The 18,160-nt window shown below is 45.3% G+C and overlaps 1 protein-coding gene across 1 annotated transcript; it reads right to left on the reverse strand.

Annotated features, from left to right (window-relative positions):
• Window positions 1-316: 316 nt before the first annotated feature.
• On the reverse strand, window positions 317-10,613 carry JPH4 (junctophilin 4). The gene is made up of 6 exons (XM_051980499.1): window positions 9,670-10,613; window positions 8,537-9,089; window positions 7,369-8,140; window positions 4,497-4,615; window positions 3,422-3,954; window positions 317-2,224 (listed from the first exon to the last, which is right to left on the reverse strand). The coding sequence occupies exons 2-6, from the start codon at window positions 8,913-8,915 to the stop codon at window positions 2,141-2,143; spliced, it is 1,887 nt and encodes a 628-aa protein (XP_051836459.1). The 5' UTR covers window positions 8,916-9,089; window positions 9,670-10,613; the 3' UTR covers window positions 317-2,140.
• Between the last annotated feature and the right edge of the window lie 7,547 nt (window positions 10,614-18,160).

Raw genomic sequence — 18,160 nt, forward strand, 5'->3', positions numbered from 1 at the left:
ATTATCAGCAGGACCCAACCCCCCCTTCAGCTCTTTTGCACCCCACCCCCCCAGTCATATTTCATGCATTTGGCACTGAAGTGAGTAGATGGAACAGAGAAGGAAAACTCAATGATCGTGATGGAGCAAGGGCAGCCTTTAGAGCTGGGAATCACCAGCTACCCTCCCCCTATTTGTGGGTTCAATCCCTCACCCCCAATTTTCTCTCCATGAGACCTTACTCTTAGAGCATGAAAATTGACCAAGGGTAGAGCAAAGAAGTCTTGGGGTCAAAAGATCTGAATCTCTCACACCTCAAAAGATATGACTGCCCCCCCTTTTTAAAACTTTTTTATTAATATATTTTTTGTTAAATTTATTTTTTTTTTCCTGCAAGACTTGGTATGAGCCGAGATGTTTGACTTCAATCCCAAATCCACAAAGTAGAAATTTGAAGTAAAGTCTTAGAAGGGAAGTGAGCCAGGTAGAAAATAGGCTGGCCAGGAAAAAAAAGAAGAGGGGCATGGGGGGGCATTCCCAGGCATGGACATTCTTTGGGGAATGGGGATAATGAGCAGCTTGCCTCTCTGCCTCATGCAGGGGCAGGGAGAGGCCTTCAGCCATAAAGGACAGATCCTGGGCATCTCACACCCACCCCATGGCTAAGGGCCCTGCCATCTGGGGAAATGACCAATAACAGGGATTGCTCAACTTCAAACCTGATGTTCCCCACCCTTCTTTCTCTGGGACTTTCGACTTCTACCTTTTACCCTGCTTCCTGTGCATGAGGGTTCCTCTTCCTTTTCAAGGGATTTTGACCCCAAAGAGATAGGTCCCCATTTTGATCCTCAGAGAGAAAACCTGATGTGATAGATAGTAAGAGTGACTGTTGGGCAAGTCACTGAAGCACTCAGTGTTCTAGGCAACTCTCCAAGACTATAAGTTGCAGAGAAGGTGCCAGCCTGCATTGGTAGAGGGAATTTACTCATTTGGGAGTTCTCTAAACCAATGGAATCATAGGTCTAATTCCTATCCTTATTTTGGCACCTAACCTATCCTCAGACCTTAACTGAGATTTCTGTGACTGACTATATTGTACTGCCTTTTGAGTCCCCCATATTCTATCTAGTTCTATCGCCCAGAAGTCCTTCCCACCCTATTTCCTTCCCCACCCCCAATGGTAATGGAGCACTGACAGAGATTCTCCTAACCCCATACAGTAGGAATGCCTCACTTGGCCCTTCCAGAACATTATCAAGGCCACAAACAAGTCTAGACCATGTATAGATGTGATGGTGGTGGAAAATTATGGGGGTGGGGGTGGAGAGAAAGGGTATGTGAAGGTTTGGAAGGAGGGGGATGGATTTTCAGGTGTTTTTGTTCTGCCAATTGTCGACCACCCCTGGGGCTGGGGTAGAGGTAAGAATTAGAGGCACCCTGCTCTCCCCTTCAGATCTCTACCTAAGGGGAGGACAAAGTTATGCAGAAACCAAGTTCAGTGCCTAGAAATTTGATAACTTGCCACAGGGTAAGAGATGCCTCCAATACACTCCATCTCTATTCATTAGTTCTGCTTGTCTCCATAGGAACATCATTTTCTTGAGGGGATATTGGTTACCCACTTCTGGGACTGGAGGAATACTAAAAATGTCCAAGCAGGTTGTCTGGGATGGAGAGGCAGAAACCTAGGGGGTGACTTCATAGCAGCAATACTGGTGCCCCACTCCTGCAGTCAGTCACCCCTTCTCCAGGTCCCCTCTCCACCTTGCTGGTAGGAGAGGTCTCATATACCTCAACATTGTGCCCTTCCTTACCCTCAGTGCTCACCCCATCTCTTCCCTATTGAAGTTTTGATCCCTAGGAAAGTTAGGAGGGTGTGAGTGGTGATGGTCTGACTTAGATTTGTATTTCTCAGAGTGTAACTCTGAGAGAGAAGAGCCCTTCATATGTAAACAATCTAGAGAAAGAGAGAAAAAAGATACATAAAGTCAGAATAAGGGAGAAGAGAGAGAAAGTAAGAGGAAGAAGAGGGAGTAGAAAGTAATAAATGGGAACAAAAAAGGAAAGGTAGAGAAAGGAAGATAAAAGATGGAAGAGAGAGAAAAGGCAGGTCCAAAGGGAAGAGGACATGGGAACCAGAGCCATAGTCTAGGGAGAGACCTCAAGTGAGGAGCTGGGAGAACAGGAATGCCAGGCTCAGATCCAGCAGTGCCACAGCTCCTACCACCAAAGGGTTAGCAGCTCCCTGAAAAAGAAAAAGGGAAAAAGTGTCATATTCACATACTTATCGCTCCCATTGGGGACTAAGTCATTTAGCAAAATGGGACCTGGTCTGAGGAGGGCAAAGCTTCAAGGGTCAAAGGCCCTTTGGTTCCAAGAAAGACTGGGTTCTGCACAACATCCTCTCTTTGCCAGCTCACACTCCTCTACTCCAGCATCCCTATGTCTGTGTATCCCAGTAGCCCTCATTTCTCACCTGGCTGCACTACTCTGGGACATTTTTGACTTCTCCACTATGCCCCAGAGCTCTCATTGTTGGGATAACCTCATCGTCCTGAGGGATCTTGGTCTTCCTCCTCTTTACTTGGAGGATGGAGCCAAACTCCAAACCTCTGTTTAAGGAGCTCTCCTTTTTCACCTAGCAACACTACTTTGGGCTTTCTCTGACTGACTGATTCCTCCATGCCTCAAAGTTGGGTATCTTCTCCCTCCACCTGATTTTTAAATTTCCTTTTATGTTTTATCTCTCCCCATTATACCATAAACTCTTTGAGGGTAAGGATTGTCTTTTTCTATTTGTATCCTCACTGCTTAGCATAGTGGCTGGCACATAGCAGATATTTAATAAATGTTTACTGACTATTGAGTGTCCCCAACTTTTTACCAGGTTTTAGTAGGGTCAGACCATTGTGGCAGGTAGTAGAGGATGTGATTTGTAGGAGGTTAAAAATAACTGGAGTCCTGGGAAAAACCCTTCCCTTCTTTCTTTCCTGCTGTTTTCTGGGAAGAAGGAAGAACCATGGCAGGGAGGGAAGTTTCTAATCTATTATTTCTGATCAACAAATTGGAAGGTATATTGGGAGGCATGAGAAGAAACAGAAGGACGGATGAAGAGTCTGAAAAACTCTGCTGAGAACTTCATTGTGTCAACTTGGGAAAGTCATTTGACACCCCCCCCCCACTTCAAAGGATAGAACTTTAGCTCTGGAAAAGACCTTAGAAATCCTTTCTATATAGCAAACATTTTTTCAGATGAAGATACTGAAAAATTGGAGGATTAAAAATGGTAAGAAATCAAGAAGCTAAAGTTAACTCTAGGTCTCCAAAGCCAGGAGAAGAAAGACTAGATAAGAAGGACAAAAGATATGAGACTCAAAGGGAAGAATAGGAAGATTTGGGGTGGAGTAGAGGCTGAAGGTATGGAATAAAGAGAATAACTTACCCGTTGGGCAGGCTCTTCAGTGGCACCAGGCTCCTCTGGTGCCTCTGTCGGGTTCTCTGCCTCCAGAGTCCTTCCAGATGTGCCCCTCAGTATGGGGGTGACAGTGGGCTCAAGCCCTGGGTCTAGGGGAGGTTCTGAGTGGGGCAAGGACTCCTCATCCTCTCCTTCTTCTTCCCGAAGACTTCCAGAGCTGTCGCTGGAGCCCCCAAGGAGGGGAGAGCCATTGCAAACCCCTAGCCCCTGTACCCCAGCCTCATCCTCAGCCTCATAGCCAGCTAGCTCCTCTCCAGGTCCACTTGGGCCTCCCCACTCCTCTGGCCAAGATTTGGGGCCAGAGAGGTGGCCTCCATCATCCCTAGGGGGCAAAGGACTACGGTGGGTGGGGTGTCTCCAGGTTTGACAGGGGGAGACAGGACTGCTGGGAGACTCTGGCGTGCCCTCAGAAGGGGTCAGTCCATTCTCATAAACCCCAGGGCTGTCACAGTCAGGCAGCTCTGTGTCAGTGCCTTCGGAGTCTTGCCTGGGTCTTCGGCCTAGGACAAAGAAGATGAGGAATGAGGTCACAAATCTATGCTGAGGAGGTGGGTAGAGGAAGTTATAGCCTTTGGTTCCTAGGCTTAACCCCATAATCTTTCAAATGAGACATTTGTAAAGCCTTTAGCACAGTCTCTGATACATAGTAGGCACTATATAAATTCCCTTCCCTTTTCTTGAGTTCTCTAAACTTTTCTGACATCATCTACTGGATTCCTTGGTTCTACCTCATATAAATTTAACCTTATTTTCAAATGGTCCTTATTTCACTTTATCCCCCAAACCTGTTGATTCTATCTCATATGATCCTTTCTCTCTTTCCTGACCATGATTCTCATTCCATTGACTGACCTCATTTAAGACTCTCAAAATAGTCACCCCCTAATTTCCTTCCAGGGATTCTTATGTCAATTTTCCTCTGTTTCTCCCTAGCAGTCTCCCTCCATTGAAACCTAACCCCTTGTCTCTGGGTTGTCAAGGCCATGACAGAGCTTTAGGACACCACCACCACCACCACCACCACCAGCCCTTCACATCTCACCTGGTGCATCCAACATGGGCTGCAGGTCCTGGGCCATCAGTTTGGCCATTCGAGCTGCCTCCACAGCTTTTTCTGCGGTGTTACTTGCTGCCACTGCCTTCAGGAGAGCATCTGCGGCCCTGCCAGGACCAGGGACAGAGTGTTAATGGGTCTACTAATATTGCACAGCTCCCAACTGACTCTTTCCTACCTCATGACCCAATTTCATACGGTGAGTCCTGGGTGGTGACACTCAGTTTATAGCACATCCTCCCATCATTTTCCTATTCCTAGTTCACTCCAACTAATCATTCAGTCACTAGTCAATTTGCCATGATCCTTCTCTCTCCTAGAGGAGATTCTCTGCCTTCCACTTGCAGTGTAAAACTTACTTTAATCTTCTTATACCTGACTTCTGATATAGTTGTTGGTATACTTTATTATTATCACACTTCTCTCTCAATTCCTTTTTCTAGTAACACTTTATTGTCTCCAGCCTCTTGGACTAATCCTTGTTCCTCAAAGGACTCCTCTTTATCTGTTAGTCCATCCCTCTATAGCCTTCCTCTCATTATGAAATCCCTCCATATATTAGCACATCCTTCTCAAAAATCACTGTTCTGTGCTGGGGAACCATTTCTTCTGCTATCATCACCCGACCTCACCTCTCCCCCCCAGCTATTATCACCCTTTTTCAAATGGTGTCATCACACCCCTTCTCTATTATCACACCCACTCTGTGCTTTCCACAACTACCTTTTTCTCTTCGATCATCATGCTTTTCCCTATGCATCACACAGTTTTTCTCTACAGAACATCGCGAAGATTTTTAGAAGCAGGTATGTCCTTTCCATGCCACAAATTCACTATTTCTTTTCACCATCTCTTCACTAGTACATGATAGTTACAAGTTCCTCTCTTTGGTTTAATCTCTTTTCTGTTACCACACCAGTCTCTCTTTCTTGTATCACATCCCTTCCTAGTTCCAAAAACCATGCTTTTCCAGCATTCTGGAATTCATATCACATACAGGTTAAAATCTTTATTACTCTACCAAACCATCTCTTTTTACTGTATCCCCTCATTGTTTTTTGTTCTCTATGAGCTCTGCTGTCCTTGCCCTTCCTGGGTATGCACCATCTTATAGCAACCGTCTCTCATGTGTTTTCTTGCAGCCTTTTTCTGTTACATATCTTTTCTCTCTATTCCCCCCCTCCTCATTTTCATGTGCATTCCCTCCCCCATACTCTGTTATCACAGCATTGCCATTGGTTACTCTGCTTGCAAGCTGCTCTTTGGTGGCTTATGAGATTTGGGTGTGTAGTCTTGATGGTAGAGTCCTGGGCGTCAGGCTCTTAACCTGAATGTTCAGGCCTAGGCTTCTAGGGCTACCTGGGAGAAACTCTACTGCTAAGGTTCCCTTGTTTCCATGGAATCCAACAGCCAATCAGAGCTGCCAGTCCTGTTGCTGGGGAGACCAGCCAGCCTCTTCCCACTGCCTTGCTAGCCATTTACAAAAACACAGAACAGTTGTTCCTGTACCATTCAATCCCCTTATTCAAGCTCGGGCCTTCTCTACAATTGATAAGGAGCCAATGCTCAAGATATTGACTCTATGTTAGCAGATAGCTCTTAGTATAAACACAGGTACACAATGACAAATATAGAAAAACTTATACACTCACATAGAGACGTGTACATGTATGTATGTATTTATCTTTATATCTACACCAATATTCTTATTTATATATTATGCAATACGCACTCTATTCAGTGTGTCCTATAAAAAAATCTAATATACAAAGTTCAAAACATTTGAATCAGAAAAAATTAAGGAGTTATATTCTTAAAAATTCCTAAAATCCAAAAAGGATTTTTCACTTTCTAATAGGATTTTTCATATGTCTTTTTAAACAGCAAGATCTCTTGGAAGGCTGAAAATATGATTAGATTTATAAGAAGTTATTTTGTGCATAAATTTTCAGGGACCTCATCTAAAGGCTAAAGGGAGGTACAGGATATAATGTTGGGCCACACCTTTATAGATGAGTATGCCAGCTTTGATTTTAAGGGCAGGTCTGAAATGATGTCAGATTTGTCAAGCTAGAATGGGATTAGAAATGGAAATTGCTAACTAAATTCTGGGCCTATTCTTCTTTAGGCCCTTGCTGTTTCTAGTCTCAGAGGCCGTTTTGAGGGAAGAGAAGAAAGAACTTGGAATATTTCAACAATCTATGACATTGAATATGTCAACAATCTATGACATTTCTGAATCTGTTACAACATACTCATGTGTATGTATATATGTATACGTATGTTCATATATATATATATATACACACAGATATTTACAGGTACATATAATTATATGTATATCCGAGGACCCATAGATATACACCCTCCCACACATACATATGCACCCATACATGCTAATGCACCCACACTCGAAGACTCAAACTCAAACAAAAATCACAGGATTATAGGATCATAGGCTGTGAAATTTGAGAAATTTTGCCTTACAAATCATGTAATTCAATTTTATAGATCATTTTATAGATGAGGAAACTGTGGCCTAGAGGGATCACTCCAGGTTCATATAGTTGGAATTTGAATCTGGATCCTCTGTTATATATAAATATAGGTGCCACACACACAAGAATTACACATTGATCCCCTACTCAGCTTATATTTTTTTCCTTTCACTCCTTTTTGTCAACTGCATCTTTTTTCCTTCCTCCTAATCTTACCTGTTCCTTTCTCTGCCCACCCCTCCAGTCCCCTCTCCCCCTCAAGTGTCTCTGTGTTGGTTCAGGCTCCATAACTTTTTTGCCGTCATGTCTGTTTCCTGGTCCCACCCCCTCCTCTATGGTTGTTTTCCATTTTGGGGCCCTACCTGGCAGCAGCAATCTCCTGGCGCTGGCGGGCTACGCTCACCGCCCGATGGGCACCTTCTACGGCACGGTCCACCTTTTCCTTGACCTTACCCCTCCTCAGGGCCAGGGGTAGGAGGCTGCGGACCCGTCCACCTCGAACCAACCGGTTGCGTTTATACTTGCCCTCCTCCCGAGAACCATCAGGGCGGGTGGTACGGCCGTAGCCGTGCCTCCGGTTGCCAAGCCACTCGCCCTCATAGCGCAGCCCATTGGAACGCTGGCTCACTCCATAGCCACTGCGCCGATCAGCCCTCCACTCGCCCGCGTACACTTCAGTAGCAGAGCCTTCAATGAGTGCTGGAGGGACCGGGGCTGGAGGTTCGCTGGCCTCGGAGCCCGGAGGCCCTGTGCTGCCCACCTCGCTGCTCACCTCGCTCCTCAAAGATCCCCGCTTGCTGCCCAGTGAGCTCCTGCGCCCGCCTGCCCGAAGCCCACTCAGCAGCAGAGAGCGGCGGAAGAAGCCCCCGGTGACTGGAGTTCGTTTTCTGGAGGAGGCTGCGTCTGGGTCACCTGGGCCTGCCAGCACAAACCCCCCCCTGGAGCCAGAGGCCGGGCTCCCCCCCTCATCGCCAGGTAGGGGAAGGGGTATAGGTGGTGTGGGGGGGTCGCTGTGGCCCGAGTCCAGGGAAGTGCGGCGGGGCGATCTCAGCAGCGCTGCCTGTTGGAAGGGTACGCTCTGGCGAACCCCGTAGCCATGGCGCTTGCCAGCCTGCCACTGGCCCTGATAGGTCCCTGAGGAGAGGACAGAGGAGAATTGAGAGGGGAATTCCTTGTGCTCCATCCCCTCTCCCTCCCAGGGCCCCCCCATCACCCAGGTCACCGGTGCAGAAACAGTAAGGTGGCAGAGAGCGGGTCAGGGCGGAGACAGCTGCTTGGGAGGGCTGGGTGGATGGGGGAGACTAGCTGGGAAAGCTACCAGCCTCTCTGGTAGGTGGGGGTGTGGCGGAGGGGAGCGCTCTATGGACAGACGGATGGCAAAGGACACAGACAGACGGCACGGTCAGGCGGGAGGTGTGGGAGGTGAGTGTCGCAGACCATGGAGGTGAGATGTGGTGGCGGAATGGGAGTGGGCGAGGCACGGAGGGGAGGCAGACGGGGAGGTGAGTGGCCCAGCTCACGCCCTGGCACCTCCGTCCGAGTAGGTCTCGGTGCCGTAGCCGTCCTGGAAACCGTCCTTCCAGAGCCCGGCGTAGCGCAGTCCCGAGGCGCTCTCCCACACGCCAGCGGGCCCCTTCAGCCCACCCAGCCACTCGCCGCGATAGGTCCAGCGGCTCTTCTGCTCCACGCCCAGCCCGTCGCGCTTTCCCTGCTGCCAGTGGCCTTGGTAGCTGTGCCCACCGGGCCCGGTGAAGACGCCCAGGGACTCGAAGCCGTGGGCCCAGCATCCACTGTACTCTCCCTGGGCCCCGGGCCCCGTGCACACGCCGTAGCCATGTGCTCGCCCAGCCTCCCAGCCCCCCACATAGCAGCCGCCATCATCAAAGTCGAACTTGCCCCCGGGGGACATGCATGTAGTTGGCGTGGCCTCAGCCTCCCCACAGCTCAGCACATCCTGGAGGGCCAGGGACCTGGGTGAGGGCGTGGGGCCTGGATGTGGTGGGCACGGCCGGGGGAGTCAGACCGGGGCCAGGCGCGAGTGCCCCAGGATGGGCAGACGGGGGTGGGCCCTCATCCCGAGTGGCTGGCAGCAAAAACAGAAAGGGAGAGAGAGACTAAGTGAACACGGCTCCATCCTTCCCCCCTTCCTGGTCTGGCCGGCATCGTGTCCCCCTCTTCCATGCATTTCCTCCAAACAGTGCCACAAGGTTTTAGGGGAAACCAAGGGATATCCCCATCCACACACTCTCCTCCCCGAGAACTTCCCCTCCCACGATAGGGACCCCAATCCTTTTACCCCTTCCCCATGCCATCCCTCTCCACCTCCTAGAATTTCTCACCCCATCTTGTATCTTTAGCAAGAAAATTTTCATTTCCAGCCTTAAAGGGGTGGGTGAGGACAGCAGCTTGGAGAAGAGGTTGGGGAGCTCCCAGAACCCATGCTCCACCCCCCCCAATTGCTGCTAGCACCCCATCGCTCTTTGGATTCACTCTGAAGCCACCCCAGGGGGCCAGTGCAGGTGGGGGAAGGTTGCTGTCAATGGGCCAAGATGGGCAGGGGGTTTGGGGGGGCGGGCCAACTCAGGGCTAGGGGAGGCACTGCAGGGGAAAGGCAGGGGGTGGAGACAGGCGGACAGGCAAGGAGAGGGGCCAGTTCTACTCACCATGTGGACTGGGGCTCAGACTGCCCCCCAGGCGCAGCGTCCATGGCAGGAGGCCCCCTGCCCCCAACCCACCCCAGCCAGCCCCCCTCCCCCTCTTTTCCGGAGAGGCTCCCCTAAGCCCAGGCAATAATCCTAGCCCAGAGCAGCAGGACTGGCTCCCCTCTCTCCCCAGCCACAGAGGAGCAGGCTGGTGGGGGGGCGGGGTGGTGGCAGGGGGTGGGGGGGAGAGATGGGAATTGTGTAGGGAAAAAAAATTGCCTCTGATGGAGACAGGGAATCAGAACTGGGCGGGAAGAGGGAGGGGGCAGTCGTAAGGGGGGGTATTATTTTTAGTTGTTTTTTTTTCCTTCTTATGGTTGGGGGAGGAAAAAAAAAATCAAAATTCCGATCCCATCCCAGCACAAATCAATGTTTGCTCCATCACAGCATCACGGGGAAGGCAGGGCCAGGGCCAGGCAGATTTAAAGGGGCAGGAAAAGGAGAGGAGAGGGTTGGGGATAGTATGAGATGCAGGGAAGAAGGAAAGACTGTGGTGGGAGGGAGGGAAGGAGGAGGCAGAGACAGACAGACTCCCACCAATGCCACCAGTGAGTGGGAGGAGGCAGGGGAAGGAAGGGAAGGAGAGGCAGGAGATACCCAGGCTGGAGAGCAATCCAGGGAGAGGGGTGTGGGATGAGGCAGAGAGGAGGGGAGAGGGGGAGGAAACTGAGAAGAAGATGGGGAAGCAGGAGAGAGACAGAACCCAGTGGGGGGTGGGAGGAACAGGCAAGGGTGTGTATGGGGAGAAATACAAAGGGAGATGTAAGGAATAGGAGCTAACAGAGAGAAAAGGGAGGCAAGGATTGAGCTGGGGAGGATAGAGGGAGAAATAAAGGAACAAATACAGAGACGGAAGACTTGACATGAGGCTGGGGAGAGAAACAATACAGGGCGGGAAGAGAGAAGCAGAGACCAAATTTCAGAGAAACGGGCTGAATTGGGAGTGGTTGGGTACCAGGGGTTTATTTTGCCTTTCAGCTCTCCAGAATGCAGACTGGAGGGTGGGAGGAGAAAAATTTTAGCTCCTTAAGCCCTCTGCAAAACCCATCAAGGAAGCTTTCATGGATGCGTGGGTCTCCTCAGTGCATCTGTATTATTCCTCCTGAGGAGGAATAAAAGGAGATCACTTAGGCCCAGGTAGGAGAATGAAGGTAGAAGTCCTGGCCACCTTCAGCTACTCTCCTACCTCCCCTTTTCTGAGGAAGTTCAAAGCTGAGGACTCATGGCTACATAGAATTTTGCCTTCTCTAGGATTAGCTGCTACATCCTCTGGAGGTGGGGTGGGCTGGGGCCCAGAAGAGGTGTCAGGAGGGGAAAGAGTTTGTGGATTATCATGGAGATACTATCTTTATCTGGAACCACTTCTTTTTCCTCCTGACTCCTTTTTCTCTGGTCCTCTCCCCCACAAAACAAAACAGAGAAAAAAAAAAACCCTAGACAAATGCATACTCTCTGTACCAGATAACAGAAAGGCAGGGACAGATCAGATCCTGAGATGCAGACCAGGCTGCACATCGCCGCCCCATGCTTCTCCTCTTGTCACCCACATACCCCCCGGGGGCTCACGCACACACACAAGAATATGTGGTACTCAAAGGTCTCCACATTTCCTTAGGGTGGTCACAGACAGACGGACAGACCCCCCTGGCAGGCACACGCAGCAGATGTCACCAACCCACGCAAGAGCATAATGAGGCATCCCCATCCACTCATATTCTGTTCTGTCTAAGCCTTCTCCACATAAGGTGAGGAGGGCAACATGCAAGCAACATGTAAAAAATGCAAATATACTCGTGAATGGGAAGTTCCAGAACCATGGGATTTTGGAGCTGGAAGACACCCAATCCAGAGATGTCAAACATGGAGCCCCCAGGTAGCCCAAAGGCTGCCAGAACAAATTAAAATATAATTGGGAAATAGTTAACAAAAAATAAAAGTGAAATCGTGCATAGGTAATGTTATATTTGAAAAGTTTGAGGCCACATGCTCTGTGCAGTTCCTTATATTTGGATTAGTGGCTTAAATGCAACTTAAATGTTACTGCAGAGAGTGCCCTTTTAATTTATAGATCAGGAAACCGGCTGGGGTGGGGTGGGGGGGGTCCCTCAGCCAGTTAGTGCAGAAATTAGTCTAGAGTTCAGCATTCCTGATGTTTAGTCCGGTGCTTTTTCAATTATGCCTCACTGCTCCTCATATATATATATATATACATATATATATGTATATATATATATGTATATATATATATTATTACATTTTATTTTCAAACAAAGAACAATTTTCTCTCCATCCCACTTCCTTCCTCACAACCCTATAGAGAAAGCAAGGGAAAAACCCTCATAATTACATATTGCCTCTCGTATTTTCTCAGTCTTTTTCTTTAGTAACTTGAAGTGAAGTTTGCATCTTCTGTCTTCTTTCACAAAGCTGGAAGCCAGAAGTACCCAAAGTAATTCAACCCTTAGAGTCCTGAAGAAGATGGCCGCTCCCACAGTCAAAGGGGACTGGCCCTGGGGAGCCCTGAAGGGGGACTCAAAGAAAACTCACTTAGAGAGTCCCCAAAGAAACTGGCAAAAGCTGGAGCTCTCTTGCCTATCATCAGTTTCTTTTCTTCTCTCACAAAGGTTAACATTCCACCCCAGTGAACTTTGGGACTGGGATTAGAGATTGTACCCCCAATATTTAGCACAGTAGCTGGAATATAGTAAGTCCTTAATTGTTTTAGAATTGAATCAAATGGAATCAAAGAGAATTTTTCTTATTTTGCATAAGTTATACTTGCTGGTGACTGCTAAGTGAAGTTAGATCATGATTGTGGCTCTTCAGTTCTTGAATTCTCTTCTGATTGCTTAGGGTATTTTTTCTTTTAAGTTTCCTTCCTTCCTTCCTTCCTTCCTTCCTTCCTTCCTTCCTTCCTTCCTTCCTTCCTTCCTTCCTTCCTTCCTTTCTTCCTTCCTTCCCACAGCCAGAAAGTGTTAAATGTCTGAAGTCATATCTGAACTCAGGTCCTCCTGACTTCAGGGCTGGTGCTCTATCTACTACACCAACTAGCTGCCCTTTTAAATTTTTCTTTAAATATGATATCTAAGCTCTTTTTTTTTCTGGTTTTAGCTTTGAAGAAGTTTAATGATTCTTAATTTTTTTCTCCTTCATCTGTTTTTGCTATGAGACACCTTCCATTTTCTTCTATTTTTTTTTTTAGCCTTTTAATTTTTTTTTTTTAAGATTTCTTATTGTTTCACAGAGTCATTGGCTTCTATTTGGTCCTTTGAATTTTCAGGTAGTTTGTTGCTTGGGCAAGACTTAGTGCTTTCTTGTGCCAAGGTGTTAATTCCCTTTTCAATTCTTCCATGACTCTCATTTATTTTCATTTTTAAGTGCTCTCATTCCATTAAGATTTTTTTTAATTAAAAAAAGTCCTTAGTTCATCTCTTCTAGAAATTCTAATTGGGTTTATGAATATGCTGTGTTTTTCTCTAAAGTATTGCCTGTAGATGTTTGGGAGTCGTTCTCTTCTGCATTTATGACTTGAACATCCCTGCCCCCACATTAGTTCTTTATGGTGGGATTCTTTTTTTGTTTGTCCATTCTTCCTGCCTACTTCTTGACTTCAGCCTTGAAGTTTGGGCTGAGTTTTGCATCACTTCTGGTGTGGGGGTCTGGGCTGGTGCTCTTGCAGCTTTCTTGGGAGTATTGAATGTTTTGTCATTCTAGGATCTCAGGGATAGTCTGGGAACCTGCAAACTTTCATTGTTCCCAAAGTGCTCTGATCCGAGATAAAGACTGATTGCAGTCTTCCTATTCTTTTCTTTGCACTTCCAGATCTGGATTTGGGTCTGAGCAAGAATAGGCTGCTATTGGACTTTTCCCCTCTCAACATGTTTTTGTTTGGAGGTGACTTTGGATTTTCAAATAATCATAGAGCTGAAAGGGACCTTTGAAGTCATTCAGCCCAAAATCTTGATTTTATAGATGAGCTGAGGTCTAGGAGATGCAAAGTTACTTCTAAAAGGTTACCCAGATATGAATTTGCAGAGTCAGTATTCTAACCAAAGTCCTCTGATCCCCAAAACAAGACTTTGCTTTGCTCTGTACTGCCTGGTGATGCCTGCACAAACTCAGTAGATCCCACCTAACTTTAAAATCTTCAAATATGACCCAGCAATTTTATTTATACATACATACATATATATATACACATATATAGATACACACACACACACACACACACACACACACACACACATATATATATATATATATAAAGCTTGTCCCTAGAAGGTTGGTTACAGGGTAATGAATTTTTTTTTGATTACACAATTTATTTACCAATGGAAGAAGTACACATATTGACAAAGTTAGGTTCCTACTAGTGTTATTTATCTTTTATAATAGAATATTTGTAAAATGCGTGAGTTAGACTAGAAGATTTATAAATCCTTTCCATTTATAAACTGGACAATGAACTGGTCCCAGAGTTCAGTTGCAGATAGATGTTGAGCTCTGATCACATTTGGGAAATTTCAAAAGTATTTTCAATTCTTTCAAACTTCTTACTGCCATAAACGCCTACTTTTTTAATACTAATATTTTCCTGTTGCTGCATGAACTTCAAATTACAGAATTCTGCTATCTTAGAAGATTCAAAATTACAGGTAACTTTAATGGTAATGAAAAATGTATGGTGGGTGTACGCAACTAAGGGCAGGATAGATTGAGCTCTGGAGAAGATCTGAGTTAAAAATCTCACCTCAGATACTAACTCTGACTCTGGACAAGTCTCTATGTATTTCAGTTTTTTAAAAATCACTTTTAATTGATAGAACCCATGCCAGGGGAATTTTTTACAGTATTATCTCTTGCACTCACTTCTCTTCTGATTTTTCCCCTCCTTCCCTCCACCCCCTCCCCCAAATGGCAAGCAGTCCTTTACATGTTGAATAGGTTACAGTATATCTTAGATACTATATATGTGTGCAGAACCAAACAGTTCTCTTGTTGCACAGGGAGAATTGGATTCAGAAGGTGTAAATAACCCGGGAAGAAAAACAAAAATGCAAGCAGTTTATATTCATTTCCCAGTGTTCTTTCTTTGGGTGTAGCTGCTTCTGTCCATCCTTGATCAACTGAAACTGAGTTAGCTCTCTTTATCGAAGAAATCTACTTCCATCAGAATACATCCTCAAACAGTATCATTGTTGAGGTATATAATGATCTCCTGGTTCTGCTCGTTTCACTTAGCATCAGTCCATGTAGGTCTCTCCAAGCCTCTCTGTATTCATCCCGCTGATCATTCCTTACAGAACAATAATATTCCATAACATTCATATACCACAATTTACCTAACTATTCTCTAATTGATGGACATCCATTCATTTTCCAGCTTCTAGCCACTACAAACAGGGCTGCCACAAACATTTTGGCACATACAGGTCCCTTTCTTTTCATTAGTATCTCTTTGGGGTATAAGCCCAGTAGAAACACTGCTGGATCAAAGGGTATGCACAGTTTGATAACTTTTTGAGCATAGTTCCAAATTGCTGGATGTGTTCACAATTCCACCAACAATGTATCAGTGTCCCTGCTTTCCCACATCCCCTCCAACATTTTGCATTATCTTTCCCTGTCACTCTAGCCAATCTGACAGGTGTGTAGTGGTATCTCAGAGTTGTCTTAAGGACATAAACAGACAATTCTAAGACGAAGAAATTGAAACTATTTATAGACATATGAAAATATGCTTCAAATCATTATTAATCAGAGAAATGCAAATTAAGACAACTCTGTACTTCAGTTTTTGACCTGTAGAATGGGAATGATAACAGCGCCCACTTCCCAGGACTGTGAGGATAAAATGAAGCACTAAATGCTATACAAATGCTATTTATTGTCCTTAAGTAGGCTATGGTGTTCTATGAACAATAAATTGCATGAGAGAAGTAGGGTAAAGAAAAAGACAATTCATGAATTGTGGATCAGAGACAACAAATGGACATCCTAAAAGTACCTTTGAGATACAAAGATAATCAGAATACAAGTCCTGGCTTTTGGGATGGTTCTTCTGTGAAAGATTTATGGAAAGATATGGACAAAAATCACCTGGTATGAGAAGGCATGGAGGGCTTATCTTTCTAATAGGCATTTTTTCGATAAGAAGAATGAAGCTTCGATAAGTGATTTACCATGGCAGAGTCACAGAGCTATTGTCTATACCAGGACTTAAACCAATCAGCCAGGTCTTTTGACAACAAACTCAGTGCTATTTCTACTTCATTTACTCTCTTGGGAGCAAGAAGGTCTCTGATAAGTACCAAGTATTTTCATGCTTTCCAGTCCCCCAAATCTGGTTTCTGTTAATTGGTGACAGATGGACTTGCCAGCTCTGTAAATTGGACTCTCAGAAGTCTTGGTGAGTTTTATTGCTTTTCCTCTCTTGGGGGACTACTGACTATCTCTCTGTTTCCCTTCCAAAATTCCCTCCTCACCTTCCTTAAGTCTTGCTTTTGCCCAGGAGAAGAGATATCCAGGAATCAAGTGCACCCAGGAGAATTCTTGATAACTCCTCAGGAATTAGCCTGGTGTTGGGAATAATGCCTCTCCTGGAACTTGGCAGCCCCAAGGGACTGAAGGTGTGTTCCTGCTTAGAACTAGTGAACACAGGAGCATCAGGGAATGATGCGGGAACCGCCCTGCACATCTCTGGGCTGATTGCAGGGGTGGCCACCAGATGTCAGAATGGGGCCAGAGATTTCAGAGGCCAGCCATTAAAAGTGGAAAGACCTTAATGCATAGTGTGCAGCCTGGCTGGAGCCAGCCATTGCATTTTCCAAGCTCTATTTCTTCCCCAGAGATGTGGAGGACCTGAGGAATGCTTCCTTAATTCCCCTTAATTCTGAGAGCCAGAGAATCTTGCTGGCTGCCCACCCTCCCCTACCAAACCATCCTACCTTTCCTCTGCTTTTAAGTAGGACTTTCTCTTCCCCAGGCCAGACTGACAGGAGTCTCTCCTACTTTTTCCAATCAATCTGACTCCTACAGCAAGTGTAGATATATTTGTCAGGAGCACTTTAGCCTAAAGCCAGAAGGGCTTGTCACTAGATTGGCAAAAGCGTAATGAAATTTTTGGGGGTACCATAAAATTCATGAATCTCCTTTCTTTACCAATGACACATTTACAGTTATGTTCCTCCAAGTATTATTTATGATATTTACCTTTTATAAGAGAGCATATATTGATAATATAATACTACCACTTTCATTATTATCTTGGAGACAATAGAGAGGGGATAGGAGGGCCCCTAATCTCCAGGACCTTATCCATTTGTTCAGCACCATCTTCCTTTGTCTAGTGGAGAAACAAAGTGTATAAAAAACATATTCCCCACATCAGAAAATACAGTTATACAGTTAGCCCATTAAAGTAGTCCCTGAATATTTTTTCTGTCTCTATAGGCCCTGTACATGGGAGGTCGATATATTTGGGAAATTAGGAGAGACACATATATTAGCACTAGGGGATATAAAGAAAGGAATAAAACAATCTCTGTCTTCAAGGGGGTCACAATCTAATTGGGGGAAGATACAGCATAAAAAGAAACTGAAAAGGTTGGGGAGGATTATCTTGATTGATAGCATGATGAAGTATTATAGCTAGGAAGAGAAATTATCTGAGTAGGTGAGAATTTCAAAGTTGATCTCACATCACAAAATGATGAATTTCCAAAGATGATAGTCTATTCTGGCAGACTAGAGAAGCCTAGAGATTCTTCGGAATAGTGTTTTCAAATGCATGAAATAAAATATATAAGATTATAAGGGAAATCAATTATATTGAAATATAGTTAGCAAATTAATTTTTATTATTTTTATTAAAGTTTTTATTTACAAAACAAATGCATGGGTAATTTTTCAACATTGACCCTTGCAAAACTTTCTTTTCCAAATTTTCCCCTCCTTCCCCCTACTCCCTCTCCTAGATGGCAGGTAGTCTAATATATTAAATATGTTAAAATATATTTTAAATCCAATATATATACATATTTATATAGTTATCTTGTTGCACAAGAAAAATCAGATCAAGAAGGAAGAAAAAGAAAAACTGAGAAAGAAAATAAAATGCAAGCAAACAACAGAGAGAGAATAGCAAATTAATTTTAAAGTCTTCACAGACTCTAGATTAAGAACTCCTTTCCTAAAGTAAATCAGGCCTGGAAGTAAAAGAAATAAGACATGAGCTCTAATGAGAACTGTATTTGCTTGGGGCTTTGTTTTTTATTTTCTCTGTGTTATATTATTACAAGGACCCTTTGCTGGCTCTGAGTGCAGTTTGTACTTTTTTGGCAAATATGCTGCTTATACATAGTTTTGGATTTCAATTACAGGGTAGAGAGAAGTGCTAACATTTGTGACTTCAGGGGCCCTTCCAAAGTAAAGACCAGAGCATGAATCAGGA

Source organism: Antechinus flavipes, chromosome 2 (assembly GCF_016432865.1).
Source record: "Antechinus flavipes isolate AdamAnt ecotype Samford, QLD, Australia chromosome 2, AdamAnt_v2, whole genome shotgun sequence".
Taxonomy (NCBI): Eukaryota; Metazoa; Chordata; class Mammalia; order Dasyuromorphia; family Dasyuridae; genus Antechinus; species Antechinus flavipes.